General features: G+C 43.9%; 1 protein-coding gene across 1 annotated transcript in view; it reads left to right on the top strand.

The window, feature by feature from the left end:
* The first annotated feature begins 6,359 nt into the window (after nucleotides 1-6,359).
* LOC134102455 (leucine-rich repeat-containing protein 52-like) overlaps nucleotides 6,360-25,000 on the top strand; it is a 22,848-nt gene continuing 4,207 nt past the window's right edge. The window contains exon 1 of the mRNA XM_062556552.1: nucleotides 6,360-7,471. Within this exon, the coding sequence (XP_062412536.1) occupies nucleotides 6,823-7,471 (649 nt within the window). The 5' untranslated portion in view covers nucleotides 6,360-6,822. The remainder of the gene's footprint in view (nucleotides 7,472-25,000) is intronic.

Below are 25,000 nucleotides of genomic sequence, written 5' to 3'. Positions count from 1 at the left end.
TCCCGGGGCTGGCCTGTGCTGATCTGAGCTGAGCTGAGGGGGTGGGAGTGATGAGTATGTCACCCACCAGCAGGGAGTCCCAATTATCACGCCACACTGATGCAGCAGAAATCAACACAACAAGGCCCAGCTCCTCCCCAGACTGGGATTTAGGCATCAGCATCCCCTCAGATCGCAGTCAAAAGAGAGGGAAGAAAGCGAGAGAGAAAGAAAGACAGAGAGAAAAAATAGGAGAAACAGCGAGAGAGAGAGAGAGAGAGAGAGAGAGAGAGAGGGGCCCAGCATGGCTTTCTTTGTTAGGCCTGATCTATTCAAAGTGATGAAAGTCCAGCTATGCGGAGCACCAAGAGGAATTAGCTGTCATGACTGAAGATTATTTCTGCATCGAATCGGCAGGCTTGTTGGCCATACATCTCACCTGATAGCGCTGTCCCCCAGTGACAAACACAGAAGAATGGGCCGCAGCCTCACTGATTTAAATGTGTGACATAAATCCAATTCCGGTTAGAATGTGCAGCGTCATTGCCACTGAGCTTCATGACCAGGGCATTACTACTGATGCCAGGGCCATTACAACTTTCTTATGGAAATATTGTTATGGAAAATGTCCTTTTTAAACGTTTGTAAATAAAAGTCATTTTCAGTAATAGAGAGTGCGAGACAGAGAGGCAACATCAGAGAATGAAGATCTTGTTTTGTCTGGCCTGGAGTATAAAAAGACCATCACTGACTTTGTTCTCTTGATTACATGCAAAAAGTATAGTATAGGCTACGGTATTGCACAAAGACTTTGATAGACTTTCATCTTGCAAGCATACTTATTCATGTAATACCTTGTGTTGCTTGAATACAGAGGTCACTCTGACCTCAAGCTGAAACATGCTCATACACGAACACACACACACACACACACACACACACACACACACACACACACACACACACACACCAACACACCAACACTTCTCTCTGCTCCATACTCAAAATGCTCCTGCTTCCCATCTTATTTTCTCATTCCAGTGCACTATCATTTGCAAATGACTGGGTAGAGAAACTAGATTGGATGACAATCACAAAGACTAATACGTACATGACCACTATGCCAGGAAGAGTCTTGATTCTTGCCCCCCCCCCCCCCCCCCCTAAATACATAAGTCTTCCACATTGTAGTTACATAATCAATCGTACTGGACCGATAAACTCTGACATGCAATGGATCACCATGCTTATTACTAACTTACACTGTTAGACATTTTCAAGGGTTTTTACAGTAGTTTACTGGCAGCACGGTTGCCAGTAAGCTACTGTAATCCATATATACAGTAGCACTACTGTATTTCAGTATACAGTATATTACTGTAGGTTGACAGCTACTGTAATCCAAATATACAGTATCACTAGTCACTACTGTATTTCTGTATACAGTTCATTACTGTAGGTATTCAGCTACAGGTCTAGTCCTGCAGTACTGTGCAGTTCTCAGTTCTTATCTATATTTATATATAACACAGATATAGCCATTCACACACCAATTTTGAACATTTTCATATTTTTATTAAATAATTTCATAAGAAACTGTGACACAAATATCATTTACATTTTCATTTAAACATATTCAAGCGACATTTAAACACAAGAGCAAAGGTACTACAGGAAAAACATGTACATCAGTATATACTTAGTTTCTTATCTGTTTATGTTTTATTTGGTATTTGTTATTTTTTCAATTTTCAAAAGATTTTGGCCCAAATACATTTTCTTTTTGCATTTCAAGACAATCATTTTTTTGCATTTCAATAGTTAAAAAAAAGTCAAGATTTTCACACACACACACACACACACACACGATCAAACTTACAAGCAGCAACAATAGAGACAAGTCAGGCAGCGTGGAGAATCCATGGATACTAAGACAAGAGAACACAAACAAGGTTCTGTTCCTTAGAATCTCAAAGGTGCAATATTTGAATTTTAATTACATGTTATTGTGTCCATGCATGTTTCTGATTTCTTACCTAGTCGCTGTTCATCCCCTCAAACTCGGTAAGCTTTGAGATGAATGACACCACTCGGCTGTTGATGGTTTCTGCCTTTCGTTTCACTGTCTGTCCAGTCTTGCGAAGAATAAGAAGAATCTAAGCAAAGCAGTCACAGAACATAGAACATTAAATGTGAAAATAGGTGTTAGAAGAAATGTAATGGAAAAGTTTTATCAACCTCAAAAGTTGACTTTCGTACAATCATTGATAATGACAATCATACTGTACTTAATTTTTAACAAGACATGTTTCCTTACCTCTGTATCAACTCCAGAGTTGCACATGCTGGCTCCTCATATTCTAAGTTGAAGACATAGTAGCTGGCGAAGTATGCCGACAGTGCATCAACAAAGTTGAGGTTCTCTTCCAACTGAATGGCTACCTTCCCCTCAATTGTAACCATCCATTTGAATGATTCTAGTAAAGTATTCCCTGAAAGATGGAATAATAAGCAGTATTTAGAACATTATCTGATCTGCAGTATGCAGTCTAGTAAGTAGGCCTTTTAAGGGGAGGCTCTAGGCATTTTTTTAGGAGCCAGTCAAAAGCTGGTGAGTTTCAACATTTTGCTGAATAAAATGATACCTACATATATGTACAAAATACTCAGAAGATGAAAAAAAAAACGTAACAAATTGAACACATCAAACAACTGATCCTTGAATACTTTATTTTCATATAAAAACCTTGTTTTCAATCCTATTAGTTTCCTAGTTGTGTACTATTTATGCCTATCTTACTTAACTCAATCTTTCATCAAAATCCCTGTTTTTTTTACAAAAAAAAATAGAGAGAGAGTATTTTATGAAATATGTGCTGTTAGTGACCCAGACCTACCGAGGCCTGGCGAGACTGCCAACTAGTGACAATTCTGATCGTCATCTATTCATCATGTCAAACACCAGATTGGCCGGCCTGTTACATTAGTAGCTGTAAAAACTCAGAAAACATAGGCTAGATATCTTAACACTCACTTACCTATCATGATCAATCGGGGGTCACTGGAGGATCCAGATCATTCTCGACTGAATTTTGCTGTCGCACATACCTTAAAAATATAAGTACAGTGCTACAACATAACAACATTGTAACTACTATGTAAAACGTATAATTCTGATTGTGTTTCTACTTACATCTGCTAGCATCAAGATGAACTTATTTTCCTTAAAGTAGTTCATCATTAGAAGCATAACTCCAATCGCCAACTGATTACTTCTTGTGGTCTCCATCTCCCGTAGTAGGCTACGAATCTTGCTGCTGTCCTGATGGTTTTGAAAGTAGTAAAGGATGAGCGGAGCGCACACAGATATTTTCGGACACGAAATCACATCTTCGAACATTACACCGGACATTGCCACTGCGTGACGTCGAGATTAGTGGTGAAGGCGACGCCGATGTCCTGAAATTACCTGGACACTCCTGTATGCCACACTGAAATCTGAAATTCGCCAAACTTGTATGCATTTTGATAAGCATCTAGACGTTTTTCAAACTCGCGGTTTGGTGGGGACAAAGCTTACAGCAAAACATTGTGCAGGCTAACAAGGCTAGCGATGCAGCCTGTGCAGCTAACACCAGATAGCTAGGCTAATATAGCTGCTAGATAGCAGTAACACTGGAACTAAACCAGACTGTAAAATAAATAGACAACGTCGACTTACTTCCAATTAAATATGAATGGGCGTGTCACTGAAGAGGAATTAACAACACGGGGATATTTTTTGTCCAGAATCCATAATAGCTAAACTAGGGAGACGTCTGACTCGATAGTTTAGCCTACTGTACAAGCAGACACAACATATAGCTGCTAGCTAGTATTAAAAAAATCTATGTTTAGGTGTTCAACACGACAAGATTTGGTCCATTAAATGTGGTTTACCTTTCCAACTTCAGGAGAAAATAGTTGATAGTTGTCGTCTTCTTCCTCTGCATCGACCTCCACCGACTGGTGATAGATGTAGACGTCGACTCACTCGACTGGAGAGATAACGGCGGTTTAAAAAAAAAAAAAAAAAAAAAACCTACAGTACGCTACCGCACTTTTCAAAAACCTGGTAACCTACCGCATATTTCAAAAATGCACGGCTCCGATCACCAGAATGTTGTTCTAAATACAGTAATTTACTGTTTATGTTGTTCACAGTATATTACTGTGTGCTTTGCAGTAATATACTGTAGAAATTGCTGAAATGTCTAACAGTGTAGGTAGATGGGATTAGTGCATTTACACCCCTCTGTGTCACATTAAAGGCAAATGAGATTACGGCTAAATGTGAGAAGGGTGATGGGAACAGAGCGAGTGAGAGAGAGACAGACAGACAGACAGACACAGACACACACACACACACACACACACACACACACACACACACACAGAGAGAGTCAAATGCTTCTCTATTGGCCTGGGCCGGTTGGCTGAGTGTGATGCCTCGTGCCAGGCCGTGTGTATGACAGACGACACTGCCATTAACTAGTAATGAAGTCTCACTCCACACCCTCACCTGACACCCCTCCAGTCTGCAAGCTGAGAGCCTGGGGCCCATCCAGGGAGGAAAGTTACACTAATGAGTCCAATCGGCCCCTGTTTATACTGGCATTCATCAGAGCATGCTCTACTGGGCCAAAGCAAGCGCCAACATCTACATACAAATACATGTGCGAGGAGTGAACCTTGCTTTTCTTTGCTATTGCCTCTCTCAATATTCCTCTTGCCTGCAACCATATGGGGCAAAGTATGAGTAATGGCAGTCTATTTCATTAAACATGCAGAAAATATCTTTGCTGCAGGCACTTCCTGCAATGATGGAGGTCACCATGTGATCAGTGCTGACAGAGGGTGACGCAGGGATACACTTTTCATGGGTGAACACCGTAATGCTGCCGCAGAGCGATTATTACTCTGCAGCACAACCTGTGTTATGTTTTCAGCTGTGGTGATGTGTCATGTCTAATTTGAATGGCTTTAATACTCAACTGATTGTGTAAAAACAAGCTCCCTGCACCCCTGTACACAATTGTTTGAGTTAGGCCTTCAGGAGTGAAGACATGTAGCTTTTTTGTGCGCTTACGTTTGTTGCCAGCAGTTTCTTACCTGTTTTAGCAGTCAGTTATAACCATGAATTGCTGACTTCATGAACACATGAGCAGTTAGGCAGCCTCACTGTGTGTTAACTTAATGAGGCAAATATAAACAACAATGCTTTTTCATTTGTAACACATTCACAATGATTTCCCATGTGTCTGTGGCAATGGAAATGTGAACATGAGTGCATTAAAGTATCAAAGGCTAAACGCCTGACATTTCATCAGATGAAATATGTCCTTGCGGTCGATGCACATAAAAATGACTCAAAATAACAATGGAACTAGAGCACGCTGTAGCAGTGTCATGTTACTTTTGCACCTGTGTTAACCATGGGCCCTGGCCTGATCTCTGGCGCGCGCGCGCACGCTCGCCTCGCGTACAGTATGCCATGGGGATAGTACGCGTCAGTTGCTAAAGATGCAAATTCACTGTACGCACTCTCGCTGCACATTCTAGAACAGCGGAGTGGAGACAGACGGACACACATGTCAGTGAATGAAGCGGAGTGTGAGAGTTGCTGATAAGCCTCTCTAAATCCCTGGCCCACAGACTGCAGCGCCGCGGATGGATTATTATTCCTCGTTATAAATGACAGACGTTTTTTTTTCCCCTGTGACGCACAAAGAGACACACGGGCCAACAAAAGTGCCTGAAAATGTCTGCCCTTTTGTTGTTAATATTACCCAACACAAGGGGTAAATGTGCTCTCTCTTCTCAAGATGTTCTGTGGACTGTAGTATTTGTCAGCGACACAAGTTCTAACTTCAGGAATGCGCATTTGTTGTCTTGGAAGTGAAATAAATAGACATTGCACAGTGACGTCACAATGAAGCACATCGATTCAACTTATGAGTCCGCATGGTTTGCAGGATCTCATATACTCTTTGACTACGCATCGGCAGGTAAACACGATCATGCATGCAACAGACCCCGCGATTTTAGCACGCACACACACACACACAAAGTCACAAAGTCACACAGTCACACAGCCTAGACGGACGCGCGAGCGCACACACAGAGGCATGCACACACACACACACACACACACACACAATGTGCAACACCTCTCTCTCTCTCTCTCTCTCTCTCTCTCTCTCTCTCTCTCTCTCTCTCTCTCTCTCTCTCTCGTTCAGTCACACAGCTGCAGAAAGAGAGTAGGCAGCACAACGAGCAGAAGACACCATTATAAATAAAGATGCACGCATTCCCGTTCGATTTTCTGTTGTGGAATGGGAAGACCTATTTCTAAGAGAGGTTTTTTCTCTTCATTCCAGGACCTAACCGGAGCTGTCACGGAAAGGAATTGGATACCACCCGTTGGCAGTTCAGAAACAACCGGCGTCGCTGGAGAAAACTAATTCACCGGGTCTAAAATTCCTTTGCAATAAGAGCAAACAGTGGACATGTCCGGTGGGATCTAATAACAACGCAGGAATGCGACCACGTTGATTTCGTTGCGCTGTCTGAAATGCCTCTCGGTCACCTTCGGAATTAACGGACGACTTGCGCGTGTACCTCTGACGGATAGGCTTCTAAGCCGCCTCATTATAAACACGGTGATCTACAGTATTAAAACTGACATCACAAGCAAGAACAACTGCTCCCTCTTTGAATCTACAAGCAGAACACATCAATGAAGAATGCGGGAGCGTTTCGGAGTGCTGTCCACCCGGAGTTAATGAAGTCGGCGACGATATCATGCGTCTTCTGCCCGACCCCAGCGTGCAGTCATTGCGGCTCATATTCCTACTGATATTCGTAATGGGGGTAGCACCGTCCCCGGCCCTGACCGCCGGGTGCCCTGACCGCTGCGTGTGCGACGACCAGCTTGTGGTCCAGTGCGCCGGGCAGGAACTAACGCAGTTCCCCTCAGATCTCCCGCTCGCTACCCGACAACTTATTATCTCCAATAACAAAATCGGGGACCTCCCGGCTCTGCAGCTCAACTACCTGTCCGACCTCGTGTACCTGGACTGCAGCAACAACTCCCTCACCGAGATATCGGAATCTACGTTTGGCAACCTGCGCAAACTTGCCTATCTGGACCTGTCCTTCAACACTTTGACTCAGATCGAGGACCGGACGTTCGGGCCTTTGGCCAGTCTCGTCATGCTCAGAATGACGGACAACCCAGGACTCTCAGAGATCCATCCGGATGCTTTCGCTGAAAACTCTGCTTTGCAAGTGCTGGATGTCAGCCGCAACAACCTGACCGCACTGAACATTAGTTCGCTTATCGCATTGCCTGCCCTCCGCTCCCTTGGCCTGAGCGGGAACCCCTGGCGCTGCGACTGCGACACAGAGGACCTCTGTCTCTGGATCCAGATCGAGGGATTCAAGTTTCAAGGTAAGGTGCGCTTTTCCTTTTCATCCCACAACTTAAACTTTGAAAATCTTTATTTTTCAGATTCCCAAAAATGACCCGTGTTTAGCTAGTCCATAATTATTCCATAGGCCAACACAGAACAGAGAGAACTGCAGTGCAATTTTAAGTGAGATGGAAATTGAGATAACACAAATATCCTATTTGAACATCAGGAACTATCCTTATACATGAAGCTCTTCCTTCAGCCAATATAGTTCCATTTAATTGGCCCCGGCTGGTAGATTGCTGGTTAGAAGTGCAAGCCACTCTGGTTTAGAAGCAGTTTTGCTCTTTAGGCATCAACAACAAACATGACTCATGTTTGACTAAGGACAACCTCGTAACACTGCATGAATACAAATTAAATTAAATCAGTGGATTTGTTATAATTTATGTACAAACATAATGGTAAAAGAGACCCAAACATAACAAAGCCCATATCCCCATAGCACTGTATTGCCAAGTACTAGATAAAGTAATTTGGACTAATTCCAAACCATTCTTTCTTTACTTCCATCAGATTTTCAGCACACATTTTTATAACCACATCAAGAAGCACTACCATGTGTTATTTACCTCCATAGTAGTTTGGCCATTTTCTGATAGACTATGTCTATGATATAGGCACAAAGAACTAAATGAACTGGTGCAGTGACTGAAAAAGAGCTGTGATTGGTTGAACTATGCATTCAGTATAGTTTTTACTCTGCGCGCAGTGTTTACTGTGTTTAATGCAGGAGGCCCCAGCTCTAGTTCTTAGTACAGTCAGAAAAAATAACTACAGCTGTTTGCATATCAGAAGTAGGCTACTTTGTAAAGAACTGTCGCGAGATGCCAGAGAAAAAAAAGTCCAGCATGGGGTTTTAACCCAAAGAACTTCGTTCTCAGTAGTTCCTTTCTTAATCAAAGTCCCCTACATTTAGGTGCCTCATCATGTGTCCACTGAGACCAGATGGCTAATTACGCAGGGCTTTTTTAAGTGGTATTAAAAAAAGAGAATGAATTTCTGTGCTGTTATGTAATGCCACCTCTTAGGTCCTACAGCACTGCAACATTGTGGCTGAAATAGTGTTGCAGTGGGTGTGCGCTTGTGTGTGAGAGGGAGAAAAAGACAGTTTATCCTCAACATAGCTTCAGGAGCAGAATGTATAGATTCACTCTATGCGTGTGTGTGTGTGTGTGTGTGTGTGTGTGTGTGCCTGTGTACCCTATGTTAGTGTCTCTGTTTGTTTAAACGTGTGTGTGTGTGTGTGTGTGTGTGTGTGTGTGTGTGTGTGTGTGTGTGTGTGTGTGTGAACATTAATGTGGTTTTGGTAGTACTTTAGGAAACAGAGTGCATGCACCGACCACTCCTCACCCAAACGCCTATATGTTAGTGTGTCTCTGTGTGTTTAAACATGTGTGTGTGTGTGTGTGTGTGTGTGTGTGTGTGTGTGTGTGTGTGTGTGTGTGTGTGTGTGTGAACATTAATGTGTTTTTGGTAGTACTTTAGGAAATAGAGTGAGTGGCCAGTACAGTGCCAATTTGCATGATTCATGACTCTCACATTTGAACATTTGTGAGTCATAATGCACCTCCCTCCCCCCTCTGTCTCTCTCGTTCTCTCTCTCTCTCTCACACACACACACACACACACACACACACACACACACACACACACACACACACACATAGACAAACACACACACACACACACACACACACAGAGAGAGAGAGAGAGTGAGAGAGAGAGAAAGAGAGAGAGTTCACCATGTACTAGTGAAAGTTAAGGGGATGCTGACTGTTAGCTTTTCCTTTAATCCGTTCGATAACGCTGCCTTAGCCTTATGGCCTGTGGCAGTGTTTGGTGTCAGCCCAGTAACTGTCTTCAAGCTCCCAACCCTGAACATCAAGTCTGTGCTCCAGAATCAGGTCACCGCATGGTCAAATATGCATATAGGGCAAGGCAACCAGTCAGACGATTACTCTAGGACCCTGTACGTAACTAAGCTCATTGTGAGAATTTAACTTGGGTGAGGCTTAAAAGGACCCATTTCTTACTCTACCTTAACCTTAATTCCTTTCTCCAGTCAACCAGAAGAATTGTTCAGTGGACTATTTGCAGACAGACATTATGGTTACGTCTCTAAAGACGATGTCAACAAAAGTGTGTGTGCATGCACGTGTGTGTGTGTGCGTGTGTGGCCTGCCTTGAAACTTTTGTGCCATCGTGGCTTGTATCACCAGCACAGGAGATGATAATCGCATGACTCAAAAATCTCACGGCCACCGAGAACGATGCAGCTTTGCACCTGTCTGAAATATGCCCCTTATCTCTGCCCAGGTGGCATCGTTTTCCTCAGAAATGTTTTCAGTCGGCCATGGGTAGATGAGTTGGCCGTGGGACAATAGGAATCAGGTGTCAGCAAAAAGAGTTAAACAATGTATGTAGTCTACCCCAGAAAGTGAGGCTCCCTAGAAGGCACACTGAACTGAGGGAGTGTTTTTAATTTGGATATTTAGGGGGGAAACCCCGGTATTGTAGCTAAAACAAATGTGTAATACCATTGTAATACAGATACATGAGACAGTATACAATGCTGACATGCAAGTAAACTTCTCTTTCACTTGATCTCCTTAGTTCCTCTCCTGTGTTTGATCTCCTCAGCCGAGATGTCCTCTTTGGCGCTTGTTCTTCTCTAAATAGTAAAGTGCCCTCCTTAATGACCATAAATATCCACAAGATCCAGGGGCATGCGTAAGGATGGCTAGGTTGAGTTAGAGAGAATAACAAAACAGTGTAAGTCATCTTAACCGATGGACTATGCAAGAAGGGGAAGTGTTATTTATGCATTATGGAAATTGTTGCTATGCCCATATTCTTTATATTCTTATATCACTGAATAATGTGATAAGATATACTGAGATGTTATGATGTCGCCTCTTTCTCTTTGACCAAACATTGGCTCCCCAGAAGAAATGTTTGTTGTCTAATGAGCAAATTGAGACACGCTGTTCATTTGATCTGGAAAAAAATTGCCTCAGTGCTATTTACTGAACTGTGAAGGAAACTTATTTTGTTATCCTAGTAGCCAGCCTGTGGACTCAGATGACATTTAAAATATTACTGATCAAATAATGAATGATTGATTCTCAGAGTCTGGCATGCTATTATTCGATCCTTTTCAGTACAGGACGCTGCTTTACAGCTGAATTGATTTCCCATTCTCTGGGATGTATGTTATGTGATAAGACGATACATAATCACACACTGACACATACTAATTAAAATAGTGTTCGGAAGGATCATGTTTCAAATCTTTTCTTTCAAAACACAGTCCTATTCATCTCCATCTCTGCCTCTTTCATGCTGAGAGTCCTCACTCACTCTGTTGACATTCTCTACTCTCTTGGTCATTTTTTTGTCATCTGAAATGCACATCTTCAGTCCTGAACACGTCAGCATCATATTCTCCTCTGCATTTAGCCTAAACACCATAAAATGGTTAGAGAACAATAGCTTTTTAATGCCGTAATGATGATAATGATTGTGTGAATAGGAGTGGTTTAGCGGTAGATTCCCAGATGCATGTTCTGTTGTAGATCTCACTACACCTGAATGTCGTAAGGTCAAAGGACTGTAAATGATTTAAAGAGGTGAAGATGTTTTAAAGTGGAATCTTGTGTATTCTGTAGAGGACCATTATCTTGGAGACTACTGTACTGCCTCTGGCATTGTTTTTTTTTTTTTTCTCGTTCGGTCTGAAGACAGACAGTCAGGTTTAGTTTTCCTTATGGTGCAGAACAGGAGTGTGGCACTCTGTACACTTTATAACATTTAGGTATGTTTGTATGCTTGTATGTGTTTGTGTGTGTCTTTTTATATGCTGCTCTAGACTGTGACTGTGGCCAGTGCCTCTCCAGTCTCCACCATTTGTCTGAGACTGTTTGAGTCTAACAGCTAAAAAGTGTCGTAGCATCATTATCTCCCCCTGGGAGATCCACCTCCTCTGTGTGTGTGTCTCTTCTCTCTCCCCCTGTGCTGTGCTGTGCTGCGCTGCGCCGTACATTAATGCAGCTAATCAGATGCTTTTCTACTCTCCATAGTCAGGAGGAAATCCAGCTGAACCCCTTAAAAAAATAAGTTACTGAGGTTGTGGAATTGTACTGTATGTATCCTTAGGACATCTAGTCAACATTCCTGGGTGATAACATTACATTTAGGCAGTGCCATTTTTTGGGGGCATATTGCCAAAATGGCTGCTTTTTCAGAGACATCAGGAACACAAATAGTGATATGATTTTTGAATGTCAAAATTTTTTTTGACTTTGATTCCAAATGTCTCTTGAAATTGTGCAGCTTCTGATTGGTGAGCCTGCATGAGAAGCACAGCACTCCAGGGGTCCATTTCTACATCAGTTAGCTTAGTCATTACGAAACCATCGTGGTACGATGCAACTTTCGCTCAAACAACAACCTGAAAATAACTATTTCTGTTGATGCGCCTGATCATACCTATTTTTTCATTGACAAGCCTGTGGGAACGCATTGTTCATTTGACAACTTACTTGAACAGTGTAAGATAGGAACAAGACTTCAGGCTTGGCGCCATGATGTGCCGGGTGAAGATAGGCCCTATAATGTTGATTGAGCATTTCATGTGCCTGCAATACCAGTCCGTGAGAGAAAAAAATGACCGATATCTCAATGAACCACAATGACATAAATTTTGGTCCAAATAATATGTTAGCGCGTGATGATATCAAATGTCTCCAGAGCTGTTTGAAGGATCTCGCTATAAGGGCCTGATGAACTGATTAGTTACTAAATGAATGAATTTGATCCCCAACCTCTTCATTCACCCCATAAATAGACTCAGCATGCCAGATAATATGCTTTGATAGCAAAACCATCAAAATTGACCCACAAGGTGTGGAGATATGCTATTCTTATTTTTCATCCTGCTCTTTTGGCGGCCATATTGGGAATATGCCAATAAAAAATTTGCCACTGCCTAAATTTAATGTTATCATCCAGAAACGCTCACTGGATGTCTTAAGGATACCAAAAATGCAAAATCCTCAATAGCTTATTTATGTAAGTGGTCCAACCTAATTTTGCAAGTTTTCCTCTTGACTAATAGCTTTCCCCCCGTTGGTTCCTCGAAAAGACATCTGTGGAAACGAGCTCACAGACTGCCTGTCTAACTGCTCCAGAGCTCATCTTGCTTTTTCAGTCGCCAGATCTGCCATTAGCATGCAGGCCAAGGCAGTCGCTGGCTTCGGGACAGATGTGAAGCGGATCAGGACCACATCTGTTCCGGAGTCAGCTGTTGTTGGGGGGCGACTCGCTCATTCCCCTAGCTGCCACTGACCCTCCCGTTTGGCCCTCGTGCGTGAGTCACATCCCATCAGCTGCAGAAATGTCCTTTCAGTCTCATCAGCCATTAAGTCTAGGTTAATGAAGCTTGGTGCATTGGACATAGGACTTCATGAATGTTTTACGTGGCTGACATGTGATCTGTGGTGTATAAGTTATTAAAGCAGGGTATGTAAGGGATCTTATCCTTGCAGGGTGATCAACACCATCATCTTGAGTTTTAGGTTTAGTACCGCTTCACTAACATATTGATAGCCACCAGAAAGGGTGAAAAATGCATATTTTAGTGACTTATGTAAATATTATATAAGTCTCTAAAAAGAGTTTAAGAGATCATGTTATCGCCTGCTTGATTTTTCTCTCTTTCCCTTTCCTCTATTCCTCTGCCCCCCCCCCCCCCCCCCAACCCACAACACACACACACACACACACACACACACCAATAGGCAGAAAGTTGATTATTTTGACATGATGAATTAACGTTTATCACACAGTGTGTTACTCTATGTTAATTTTTATATTTTTACTCTCAAATTGGAAACAATTTGACCGCAGAAGGGATCCCCCATACCTTTCTCTCACACATGGTGGTGTTCCTCAAGGATTCATTCTTGGGCCTTTGCTGTTTTTTACGTATAGGCCTATAACTTTATCCTTTACTTACTCAACCAATATTTTAATTGCAGATTCATCTAAAATTCACCCAAAATACACTAAAATCATTTGTCAATAGTAGAACTTTCATTGTTTTAATTTTGTTACTGCATTATTGACATTAGGCTACATTATATCAATTATTTTGGGGGAGACATCTGTGGTCAGAATCATGAATGCATTGGCTGCAAGGCCAACATCGCATCTTTGAAACATGACACTCACCATTTGCCAGATTTGAAATCAAGCGATTCATATACATCACTGTGCAACTTACCATGGTCACTTGGTGCCAAATCGTCTTACTAGTTGGTTGTACAGTTATTTCCATTTCTTTGTAATTTCTTTCTTATTTACAGCCATCTTAACATAATCCCAGTAAGAAGGTGCAGTAGTAGCTTGTACTAGTTTTAATCACATTACTTACTTATCCTCTTCGTCCCAGTTGGGGCATAAGGCTGCAATCATACCCTGCCACTGAACCCTGTCTCGTGCTTTGGCCAGTGCTTCGTCCCAGGAAAGACCCATCCCCTTCAGCTCCGTCATCACTGTCCTTCGCCAGGTGTTCTTTGGTCTGCCCCTTTTTGCTTTTCCCGATTGGTGTCCATCTCAAGGCAACTTTGGGTGGTCTTTCATTGGGCATCCTCAATACGTGGCCAAGCCATCTTAGTCTGCGCTTTTTGATGTCAAGAGACATATGGAAGCTGCCTTTTATATCACATTACTGTTATTAAAAACAGCGCGTTGACCTCTCCTGAAGGTTAAGCAGCAGTTAAAGGCCTAAAGGTCAGTGGTGAGGATCACATTTAACATTATCTGACGATCTGAAGCATGTCAGTGTCATGGGTGACCTGTTCGGCTGTTTTCGCCTGCTGATGGCTCTGCTACACTTCTGGAGGGGTGATGTGCCCCCCCCTCCCACCGTCAGGCGCTTGTTGTCGCTTGGGAGCGAGATGCACTCAGGTGATCCCGTTTGCCTTTGTCAGCACTTTCAGAGTGTTGATTGGCAGCACAGAGCTGCAATGTTGTCTGCTTAATTGCTTTTGTCTGTGCCAAAGTTCCACTCAACAGGGGGGGGTGAGGGGGTAGAAAAAAAAGGATGGGAGGCGGGTGCGGCTAAAAAACACAGTGGCTTTGTCCACCTGTCATTTCTACGAGCCAACTAGAACAAATGGGGACAAAAGTTGGAAAATGCAGCGATTTTTATTCATGGCCCGATCGTCACGGTCTAAGCTCCAGGGTTCGCTCATTAGTGTTGGCCCCTGTTGGGTCCAATTTTAGTCACATTGTTGTGGAAGAAGCTTTTAGTCTACACTTGGTTCCAGCTCATGCCGTCTTCACTCAACTGATTCACATTCATGTATGCGCCAGTTAGGAGATGCACCAGGGGCGAGCTGGCTGTATGTGACTGGAAAGGTTACGTGTGGGGCACGGGCTGCCTGTGTAGGCTACCTCCTTCTTAGATACGTGTTGTTGTTACTCAGTAATGCAGCCTATGTAGTATCAGTCTCCAAAATGATATTTCTCCAAATTTAATTATCGGCCACACATTGCTTGGATAGTGTTGCTAGTGTCGCTCAGATTATCAACTAACTATCTCTTGACAATCGTTCAACAATTTTACATACTGAACATGAGTCTTAACAGATGTTTAGTTAAGTCTCTGATGTTACCCACATCATCACGTTGAGTGTTGACTGGCAGGTCCTAGGATCTGGAAGAAGGCTTGCAGGGCCTCAGGTCGTGCTGTCAGGTTACTGGTCGTCTTTAGAGTTGCCATGGTACTGTATAGTGGTGTGAGCTGAGTTCTGTAGCTGGGTGGGTGCCTGCAGGGGAAGGGAAGGGAAGGGAAGGGAAGGGAGGCCGTATCTGATCTGCATCCTGTACCAGAGCAGAGCAGAGCAGAGCAGAGGCGGTGCAGGGGTGTCTGCGCAGATAGGAGCGGTTAAAGCGGCACAACTGGAGAGAGGAGCCGATCCCTATCTGCACCGCCGCCGTCGAGTGCTCAGCCCTCCAGCGAAACAGAGAGAGAGAGAGAGAGAGAGAGAGAGGGAGAGAGAGAGGGAGAGAGCGAAAGAGATGGAAAGAGAGAGAGGGAGTACAGCAGAGGGAGGAGGGAGGAAGGGGGGGGCAGCAAATGTTTGAGCTGCCTTCATTACAGAGCCACTACTGGGTCTGTGCTATGCATGCTTTTTGTCTCCACGTCTATCTCTAATTTCACTCATCCCTCTCTCTCTCTCTCTCTCTCTCTGCCTCTTTCTTTCCCTCTCTCCCTCACTCTCTCATGCACGCTATCTCTCTCTCTCTCTCTCTCTCTCTCTCCGTTGTTTCCCCGTCAGTGCGCTGAATGCATGGTGGTCACCCCCAGCCGGTTGAAGGGTATCTCTGCTGCCCAGGCCAACGCACAGCTCTGGGCAGCGTGCCAGCGGAGGGGGTGTGCACAGGGCCCCGAGTTAAATATTCATAAAGGGAAAAGAAAGAGTGGGAGGGAGGGAGCGTGGGATGGGATGCAATAGGAAACAGAGAGATGGGGTTTAGACACAAAGAGGCACGAGGCTCAACTGTGTACACAAATAAACGGCACCGTTATGCCAACACAGCTGAATATCTGAGTATGTGTGTTTTGATGGCATATGCAGGACATTAATTCTTGGTGTATTCACGTGTTCATCTTTTTTTGGGCTTAGTGTGCTGATATGACCCAGGCATGACCTGTGCAGGCTGTGGAGGACATGCATAACAGTCGCTGACCTTATCCAGCCTTAACCTTAGCCCTCACTCACTATACTAGGATCAGTCATAATCATCATTCCTACGTAATGAAATCGCTGTCTGTCAGACTGACTCTCTTTTTCCATCCATATGTTCATGTGTACACACACTGGTACACACACACACACACACACACACACACACACACACACACACACACACACACACACAAAATACTGTACACTGGTTTCTTGGATGGATTTAATTTCACAGTGTGTTTCAAATGTGGCAAATTCAGCAAAAGATTGTCCAGAAAAAACTCACTATCAGGAGGAGTAGGGAGGGAGAGAGAGAGCGCTCCAGACAGAGAGAAAGAGAGAGAGAGAGAGAGAGAGAGAGAGAGAGGAAGGGAGGGTGGGAGAGAAAGAGACAGAGAGAGAGGGGATGGGTGGGGGGTGGGCAGGCGGGTGGACAAGGTCAGAGAGATAAAACCCCTACCTGCCTGCACTGCCCGGCACAGACAAGCTCATCGCAGCACAGTGCAGCTCAGCAGTGCCTAGACAACACTACATCAAGACCTGCACAGCAACACAGCAGCTCTCCACAGCATAACACAGCACTGCACAAGCCTACCTGTGCAGGTACACACAGAGCAATAATACAATGAAGTGGGGATGCACCAATTAAAAAAATCTGTAGAAAGTAACAATTTGGCTGATAACCAATATTGTTTACTTTGTTCGTTTACTTCGATTTTGTTGTTAATTATACCCTTTACTAGAGGGGACAGAAAAATAATCACAAAAATCGAGTAACTGAACAATTTTCAAGTCTTTCAGGCCTTCATAGCACAACATTTTCCTATTGCAGAAGTGATGCATCATCATAACAGATAAACATCATCCACTGTCATCAGTAAATGTCACATAAATTTGCCAGTCGCAGGTATCAGTAAACAAGGCTGGTATTGGCCAATACCGATGTTGGCCAAGAGATCTGTGCATCCCTTCAATGAAGCACAGCATCACCATGCTCAGAACATACCTTAACACAATATACCATCCCACAGCATAGCACAACACAGCATAATGAACAAACCAGTACAGCACGACAACACAGCATCCCACAGCACAGCACCCCATTCATGACACAACAAACCAGCACAGCAACATACATAATACAGCACAGCACAGCACAGCACAGCACAGCACAGCACAGCACAGCACAGCACAGCAAAACACAACACAACACAACACAACACAACACAGCACAGCACAGCACAGCACAGCAAAGCACAGAAAAGCACAGCATAGCACAGCATAACACCACACCACACAGCACAACACAGCACAATACAACACTGGACAGCACAGCACAGCACAGCACATCACAGCAACCCGATCATGACACAACAAGCCAACTCACCAACACTAGGCCCAACACAATACAATATTGCACCGCAGGGGACAGCACAATGCAGCACAGCACAGCATAGCACTGCATAACACCACACCACACAGTACAACACAGCACAGCGCAACACAACACAGCACAACACAACACAGGACAGCACAGCACAGCACAGCACAGCAGAGCACAGCACAGCAACCCGATCATGACACAACAAACCAACTCAACAACACAATACAGTAACACTGCAGAGCACAGCACAACATAGCACAGCTCTGCACAGCATAGCACTGTAGGAAGCGATGGGGCCAGATATGGCCCTGATGAGGCGCAGAGCCGTCAGGACCAGCTTTGTTTCAGTGTGGGGATGCACTGGAGCAGAGCTGCAGTCTGCAGCGTGGTGGAGTAGCTACAGTCACTCTCTCGCTCCCTGGAATTACCTCTGCAGTGGTTGTAAAAAAAATTGGAAAACGAAAATGAAAAAGACACACACACACACACACACACACACACACACACACACACACACACACACACACACACACACACACACATACATTCAACACAAGGAGGAACCCTGCTCCATCCACCCACCCCTTCGTCGTCTTAAAGATTAACATATGCAATTACATAATTAGCCCTGGTTATATTTAGCTGTATTTACCATGAGGCTGGCAGCCGACGCATTTGAAGTCCGCCCCGGAGGGCTAATACCTCCAAGCCCTGGCAGAGCAGTGCTGTGAGATCCACAAAAGGGCCCAGGGGGAGAGCACGGCTGCTCCAGGGGTGATGGTGGGTGAGGTGGGTGAGGTGGGTGAGGTGGGTGAGGGAGTCGTAGGGTGGCGGTAGGCGGGTTGGGGAATGAGGCAAGACGTCCATACGTGTGTGGCAAGAGCGAAAAGACAGTGGGCCAATAAGAGCGACGCTCGTTTGAAGGGGCTCGGTGGATTTTCTCCGGGTAAGAGTTAGTCATGGGTGTTGCAGCCGCCACTTGAAATTCATTCTTGTCTTCTTCTTTTCATTCCCTTTTTTTATTTTTTTATTTTGCGCCCACAGAATTCCTGTAAGGGATGCATGCTTTATTCTGGGGTATGTTCAAAGGCATAATGAGCAGCGGCGATAACAAGCATGATCCGCAGGCGGTTCAGGAAGTTAAAGATGTATGTCTTCCAAAAATAAGGCCATAGCGTATTGGTTGTCTACGGCTGTGAGATGACAAATTGTGTTCTGCCACAGAGGTGTGACGAAAATTGAGATGTAATATATTTTCCTGATCTTGTTGCTGCTGTTGTTGTTGTTGCTGTTGTTGTTGTTGTTGTTGTGTGTGTATATGTTTTATAAAATCAAACTCAAGCCCAAAATGAAGCTTAAAATGAATGTAATTGAGCAGGCCTGCTGGACCATGCCAGGGCCAGGATGGAAGGAAGGAAACATTCATTCTGCGCCACCGTAACGGGGAGAATTGTGAAAACGAGTCAGTGTTGATGAAGAACTCGCGGCCTGCACACTCAGCAGTATTGATAACTTTCCCTTGGCACTCGACGGCACTGAAAACCTCCGCAGTTTCTCTGAATCTTTTACAGCAACAGAGATGGAGCTCAAGGTTCCTTGAGTTTAGGGTTTGGGGCCTGCATGGTGTTTTCCCTGTTACCTACTATACCATTTACTGTTGAAAAAACAGAATCTTTTTTTTTATTTTTTCAATCCAAACTGTTGTACAAACTGTATGAATTGAGCTTGTCTCAAGCAGTACGTTTCAAGAAGAGTGGTGGTGGTAGCTAAGGAGCTGTTGGGCTAGCATGCAGTACTGTAGCCTGAAAATCTGTGGATTCAATTCCTGTCTTCCACAGTTGTGCCCTTGAGCAACGCAACACACTTAACCCTGAGATGCTCCTTGACAATGGCCCTGATAATGTAATTTGACATTACGTAAGTCACTTTGGATAGAAGCGTCTGCTAAATTAATAAATGTAAATGTATATGTAATGATTATAAATGATCACAATCACACTTAATGTGATATACCGGTTAGTTACACACAAGTCACACAGATAACCCCTGTCACACATTCATGAATGACAATTCAAAAATCCAATTATGCTGCATTCTAGCTACACTACACTACACTGCATGAGCACACTGTGTGGCTCTGTTTTGATGCTGTCACACACTGGTAGTGCTTTAGATTTTCACTTCATTCATCCATCTGCTTGTAGCTTTGCGTCTTGCACTCTCTTCTGCTCTTACCTGTAAACATTCAGCACTGGTCTTGAGTATCATGAATAATCTTGACCTGCACCTTGCTCTGTAGATGTGTTAGATAACAGTATGTATCTGTCTGTAAACCACCAAAGGCCTACTATTCTGTTCCCTGGGTCAGGTCTACTGTATGCAATGCCCTGAGGCCCAAGTGCTGCCGTCCTCTACAAGGCTGATGATGTGTCCCATAGGCCTACTTGTTAACAGTGTAGTGCCAGTGTCTCTTGGCAGTTGTAGTAATGTCTCTTGTATGTCATGAATATCCTATTACAGCTGATTTTTAAACAGGAACAAAGAATTCCCTGTTGTTCCTTTTGGTTCTGAGATCCTTTCGTCTCCTCAAAAGGTGTTACTACCAACCACAAAAGAGTCAACAGTTTTCAAGAGTAGCATTAGTAGACATAATGTTTAGCGTGATCAGTCCTAAGAGCTCTGCTTGATAGCCATCCCATGTGTCTATAAAGGCATGCAACGGAATTCTATACATTGAAGCTTTCGTAAATGTTACACGAGCGGCACACAACTATTCTAATGTTTAGTTGCTTCAGTGCTCTGCCAAACCCTGAAGTCAATTGGCCTCTGAATTGTGTGGGGCTTGCTTTAGTCATTGCAGTATGTGTGAATCTAATGTCAATGACATTCTTCATTCCACTCAGTGCATTTGGCCAACCACTGAGCCTGTGTGACCAAAAAGCAGTTACTCTGCCACTGTGGCCTCATAACACCTCTAAAACAATGCATTAGACCCTGTGTGAGAGGACCAAACTTTCTCTGTGATAGATTAGAGTGTCATCACATATTTGTTGTAATGATGCTAGGAGTGTGTGTGTGTGTGTGTGTGTGTGTGTGTGTGTGTGTGTGTGAGTGAGTGTGTGTGAGTGTGTGTGTGTGTGTGTGTGTGTGTGTGTGTGTGTGTGTGTGTGTGTGTGTGTGTGTGTGTGTGCGTTCGTGCCAGACAGGAGGGAAAAAAAGCTACAATAAATGTTGTGCCTCCCAGCAGAATTCCAGTGTGTTTTGAGAGCAGGTGTTCCGAGGAATGGAAGAAAGGGGGGTCAGCTAAATTAGATTTGATCTAGTATTTTCTGTTGACAGTTAGCCATCTGTACTTCATCTGTGGGAGAAGGAGAAGGACACCCATAATGGAGCTCTCTCAATCCCCTTGTTTTGACAGATTTTTTTTCTGGTGTGTAACATGACTCTGAATAGAGCTGAATTATACAATAGAACCACTTATGGCTCATAAACCTAATTAGGTTACTGGACAGCACCATTAACACTACTGATTTAATAGCTTTGCAGAGAAGATGTGTGTGTGTGTGTGTGTGTGTGTGTGTGTGTGTGTGTGTGTGTGTGTGTGTATACTGTATGTGTGTGTGTGTGTGTGTGTGCATGTGTGTGTGTGTGTGTGTGTGTGTATGTGTAGTATAGGTATGGGTTTCAGTGTCTGTGTGATGAATGTTTACGGTGCATGTGAATATGAGTGTGTTTATGTGTGTGTGTGTGTGTGTTGGTGTGTGTTGTGTGTCTCTGCGAGTGAGTGATGTGCGTTTTGTGCTCGCATGTGCAGCAGGTCCTATTTAAGGAAGCCGCGGCCCATAACGTCCTGCGGGCCCCTGGCGGGCCGGCTGGCTGGTCATTTGAAGGTGGCATACCTCACTGGAGCACTGGCGTGTGACGTGCCCATGTGTGCGGCCATAATTACACCACCTGATGGCTGTTATTGTGCACAGACGGGTGGCTCGCCAAAATAGAGCCCCCCGCCATAAAGACAGACTTCCTGCAGGCAGGCTGGCTGGCTGGCTGGCTGTGTCGGCCGCCGTCGTCAGATTCGCTGCGGATGAGTCGTATTTGGAGGCACACGGCCGTGGCTGGCATCCGTTCCTGACGTGGGCTCACACACACACACTCACGCACACACACACACACTTGAGTGTCTTTGAGGAGAGCGTAATGCGCTTCTGACAGTTTGTCGACTGGCTCTTCGGCTGTAATGGCCCAAATGACTGGCTCGCTGAAACGGAGCTTGTTTACATAAATGACGCTGGGTCGGTACTAAGAGGGGAGAGAGTGCTCCAGCTGCTAGATTCTTTTTTTGTGTTTCTTTTTTCGATGCTCATTCTGCAGTCTTTATGCAGCTCTCTCAACACACACACACACACACACACACACACACTCACACACTCACACACATATCAGTGCATTCATATGTGTGATGTCTGATGTGTGTGTATTTCAGTGATTTAGATTATTCCACAGGGATGAAAAAGTATTTTTCTGTCTTTTTCCGAGAGTCACACAAAAAAGCAAATTGCATCAGATCAGTCATGATGCTGAACTTTATTTATATACGCATTTCTTATTTGTGGGCCTTGGTCTCCCCTGTAAGTTCTGTTCAATCAGCCTGACAGATGCTCATGATATATTCCTTTTCAAACCCAGGGCGTCACTTCAGTGGTTTTTGATGCAGAAGTAAATGAGTGAGAAGTGGAGGAATGTGTGTGTGTGTGTGTGTGGCCTAAGACACACACTCATAAACTCATAGAGATCTTTCAAATTGTGAGAGTTACAGAATGATATAGTTTGCACTGTCAGATGTTGTCTTTATCTAATGTTGATATGGTCGTAATAAGGATGCATTTAGCATTTTACATTTACGCCAAATGGAGAAATTATGCTTGTATTATGGGTAGGGGTTATAACTTTTTTTTCTTATATTGTCTTGAACTATTCTCTAAGAACACCTGATGATGTAAGGAACTCTTTTATTTGAGATCGATTAGTGCTTGATGAAGCCTGTTTAACACTTTGCACATGTGTGTGTGTGTGTGTGTGTGTGTGTGTGTGTGTGTGTGTGTGTGTGTGTGTGTGTGTGTGTGTGTATGTGTGTGTGTGTATGTGTGTGTGTGTATGTGTGTGTGTGTGTGTGTCTGTTTGATAAGAATGCTTGTGTGTGTGCCCAGGATGTGACGTGGTACTAGTTGTGGCAGTTTATTTCTTGCCATAGTGAAGGAGTCCATAGTGGCCTTAGCTCAATTTAGAACGCTGGTTTATGTAAGACACCTCTTACAGCGAGCTCAATTTGAAGACGAACCTATACCTGCGCATCCAAAGAACCATTTAAAAACAATTATTCATCATCAGTCTCCTACAGTCAAGACAGAGAGATGCGTTTTTTTGCCATGAAAAGACATGTTGTGGAGCCTGCTGGGCTGAGGTTATATCATAGTCTGCCTCTCTGTCGTAGTCTCTAGCAGACAGCCCCCTCGTTTGGTACATGCATGGGGTGGCAGAGAGGGCCAGTGGCTGGCTGAACGCGCGCACTGCGCAGCTTGACATGAAGCTAACGCTCACCAGAGCCTGGGCTAACAGCAGCGCGCCACAGATGATGATGGCCGGGGCCAGCGCTCTGCTCAGCCAAGTGAGCCCAATGCGCCCCCCGGGCCACAGAGACGACAGGAGGAGCCGGCTGGAGGATCTGAGGAGACGACAGCGAGAAGAAAAAAAAAAGCGGGGGAGAGGAGAGGAGAGGGAAGTAGAGGAGGAAGAGGAGGAGGAGGAGCTGACCTGCACTCCATGAGAGGTTGACATGAAGAAAAATCCAGTTCACACAATACAGACATATAAGCACACATGAAAATAGCTGCAGGGATACTGTCTGAGGTAGAGCAGGTCCTTGGCCTAATCCTGTCTGGGCCTGTTCATTTGCTGTGTTGGGCTGGGATGCTCTGTAATGACTTCCTCGGAATATGCAATATGATCTCACAGTGTTGTTTTGATTGTCTATGACCACGTGAAAAGTTCAGCATCCGAGTGTTACTGGCAGACACGTATATCATCCTGAATAATGTCAGTTGTCATTGTTAAGGCCAGGAAAAAGAGCCAACACTGTCTCCTTGATGTGCATATACAGTATTAATCCTCTTCACTTCCCTTATCATATTTGAGATAAATGTATCTGTACATCAAGTCTTTGTTAGCGTTATGTAAATATACTCATTAGTGTCAAACCTATATATAGGCCAACCTATATATAGGCCAACATATATACAGTTGAATCAAGCCCTCAAGAGAGATGAGTGTGTTGTGTGACATGACAATGCCACCTTATTTATGATCACAAGAGCCTGACTGCGGTAAACATATGGCCGCGAGGGTTGCACTCGAGGTCTTCATGAATGCTTCATGGAGCTGCCGATCATGTGCTGCTTACGTTATACTATATGGCCAGTGCAACACTAGCCTGCACCTCCTGCTGTTGCTGCTGCTGTTCATTACTGTAGCACTCAGTCACTGACATTATGGGCCTCAGTCATGCATTAGAGATAATACATGCTCTGTACAAGAACATGTATAGAACAACATGTACAACATGAAGAGGTGGATGAATGCTATGAAATACATGTATTTATGATTTAGGCTACATTGTGCTGCTACATTGTGTGTGTGTGTGTGTGTGTGTGTGTGTGTGTGTGTGTGTGTGTGTGTGTGTGTGTGTGTGTGTGTGTGTGTGTGTGCGTGTGTGCGTGCGTGTGTGTTTTAAGGGTGTAAAGGTACATGTTTTCATACCGAACCATTTAGGTAAAGGACGTTTCAATACAAATATGTACCGAATGTACAGAATGCAGTCTTGAATGGTAATTAATCAACAGTAGGTTTTGACCATGTTTCAAATTCTAGCTCTCACACAAACATATTAAGTACCATAGTCAGTTTAATCAATTATCGTCAAAACAATGTCATATAGACCATACAGTTTTTTACAATCACTTTGCTACTATTTTCAGAATCTTGATGTCATTTTTCAAAACTCTAGACACAAAACTCAAAACGGTTATCACTTGTAACACAGGCCCTCTAATGTTCAAAACATTGGATTGTACATTCACATCTTCAAAGAAATCTTGCAATTGCACAATCATTGGTTCAAAAAACAAATTTACTGTGAAATACCACTGAAACATAACTATAGATCACCCGTACACAAGCAACCGATAGTTTCATTGCGTCATTGTTCGTACAATCATTAGATATTGTAGAACAAAATAGGTGATACAGGTTTCATTATGGTACTACAGGAACAGTACAGTTAACACATCTCTGTAAAAGTACTGCAGTAG

The sequence above is a fragment of the Sardina pilchardus genome, chromosome 15 (genome assembly GCF_963854185.1).
Source record: "Sardina pilchardus chromosome 15, fSarPil1.1, whole genome shotgun sequence".
Lineage (NCBI taxonomy): Eukaryota > Metazoa > Chordata > Actinopteri > Clupeiformes > Clupeidae > Sardina > Sardina pilchardus.
The sequence above is the reverse complement of the archived record's forward strand: the minus strand, read 5'-3'. Positions and strand labels throughout refer to the sequence as shown.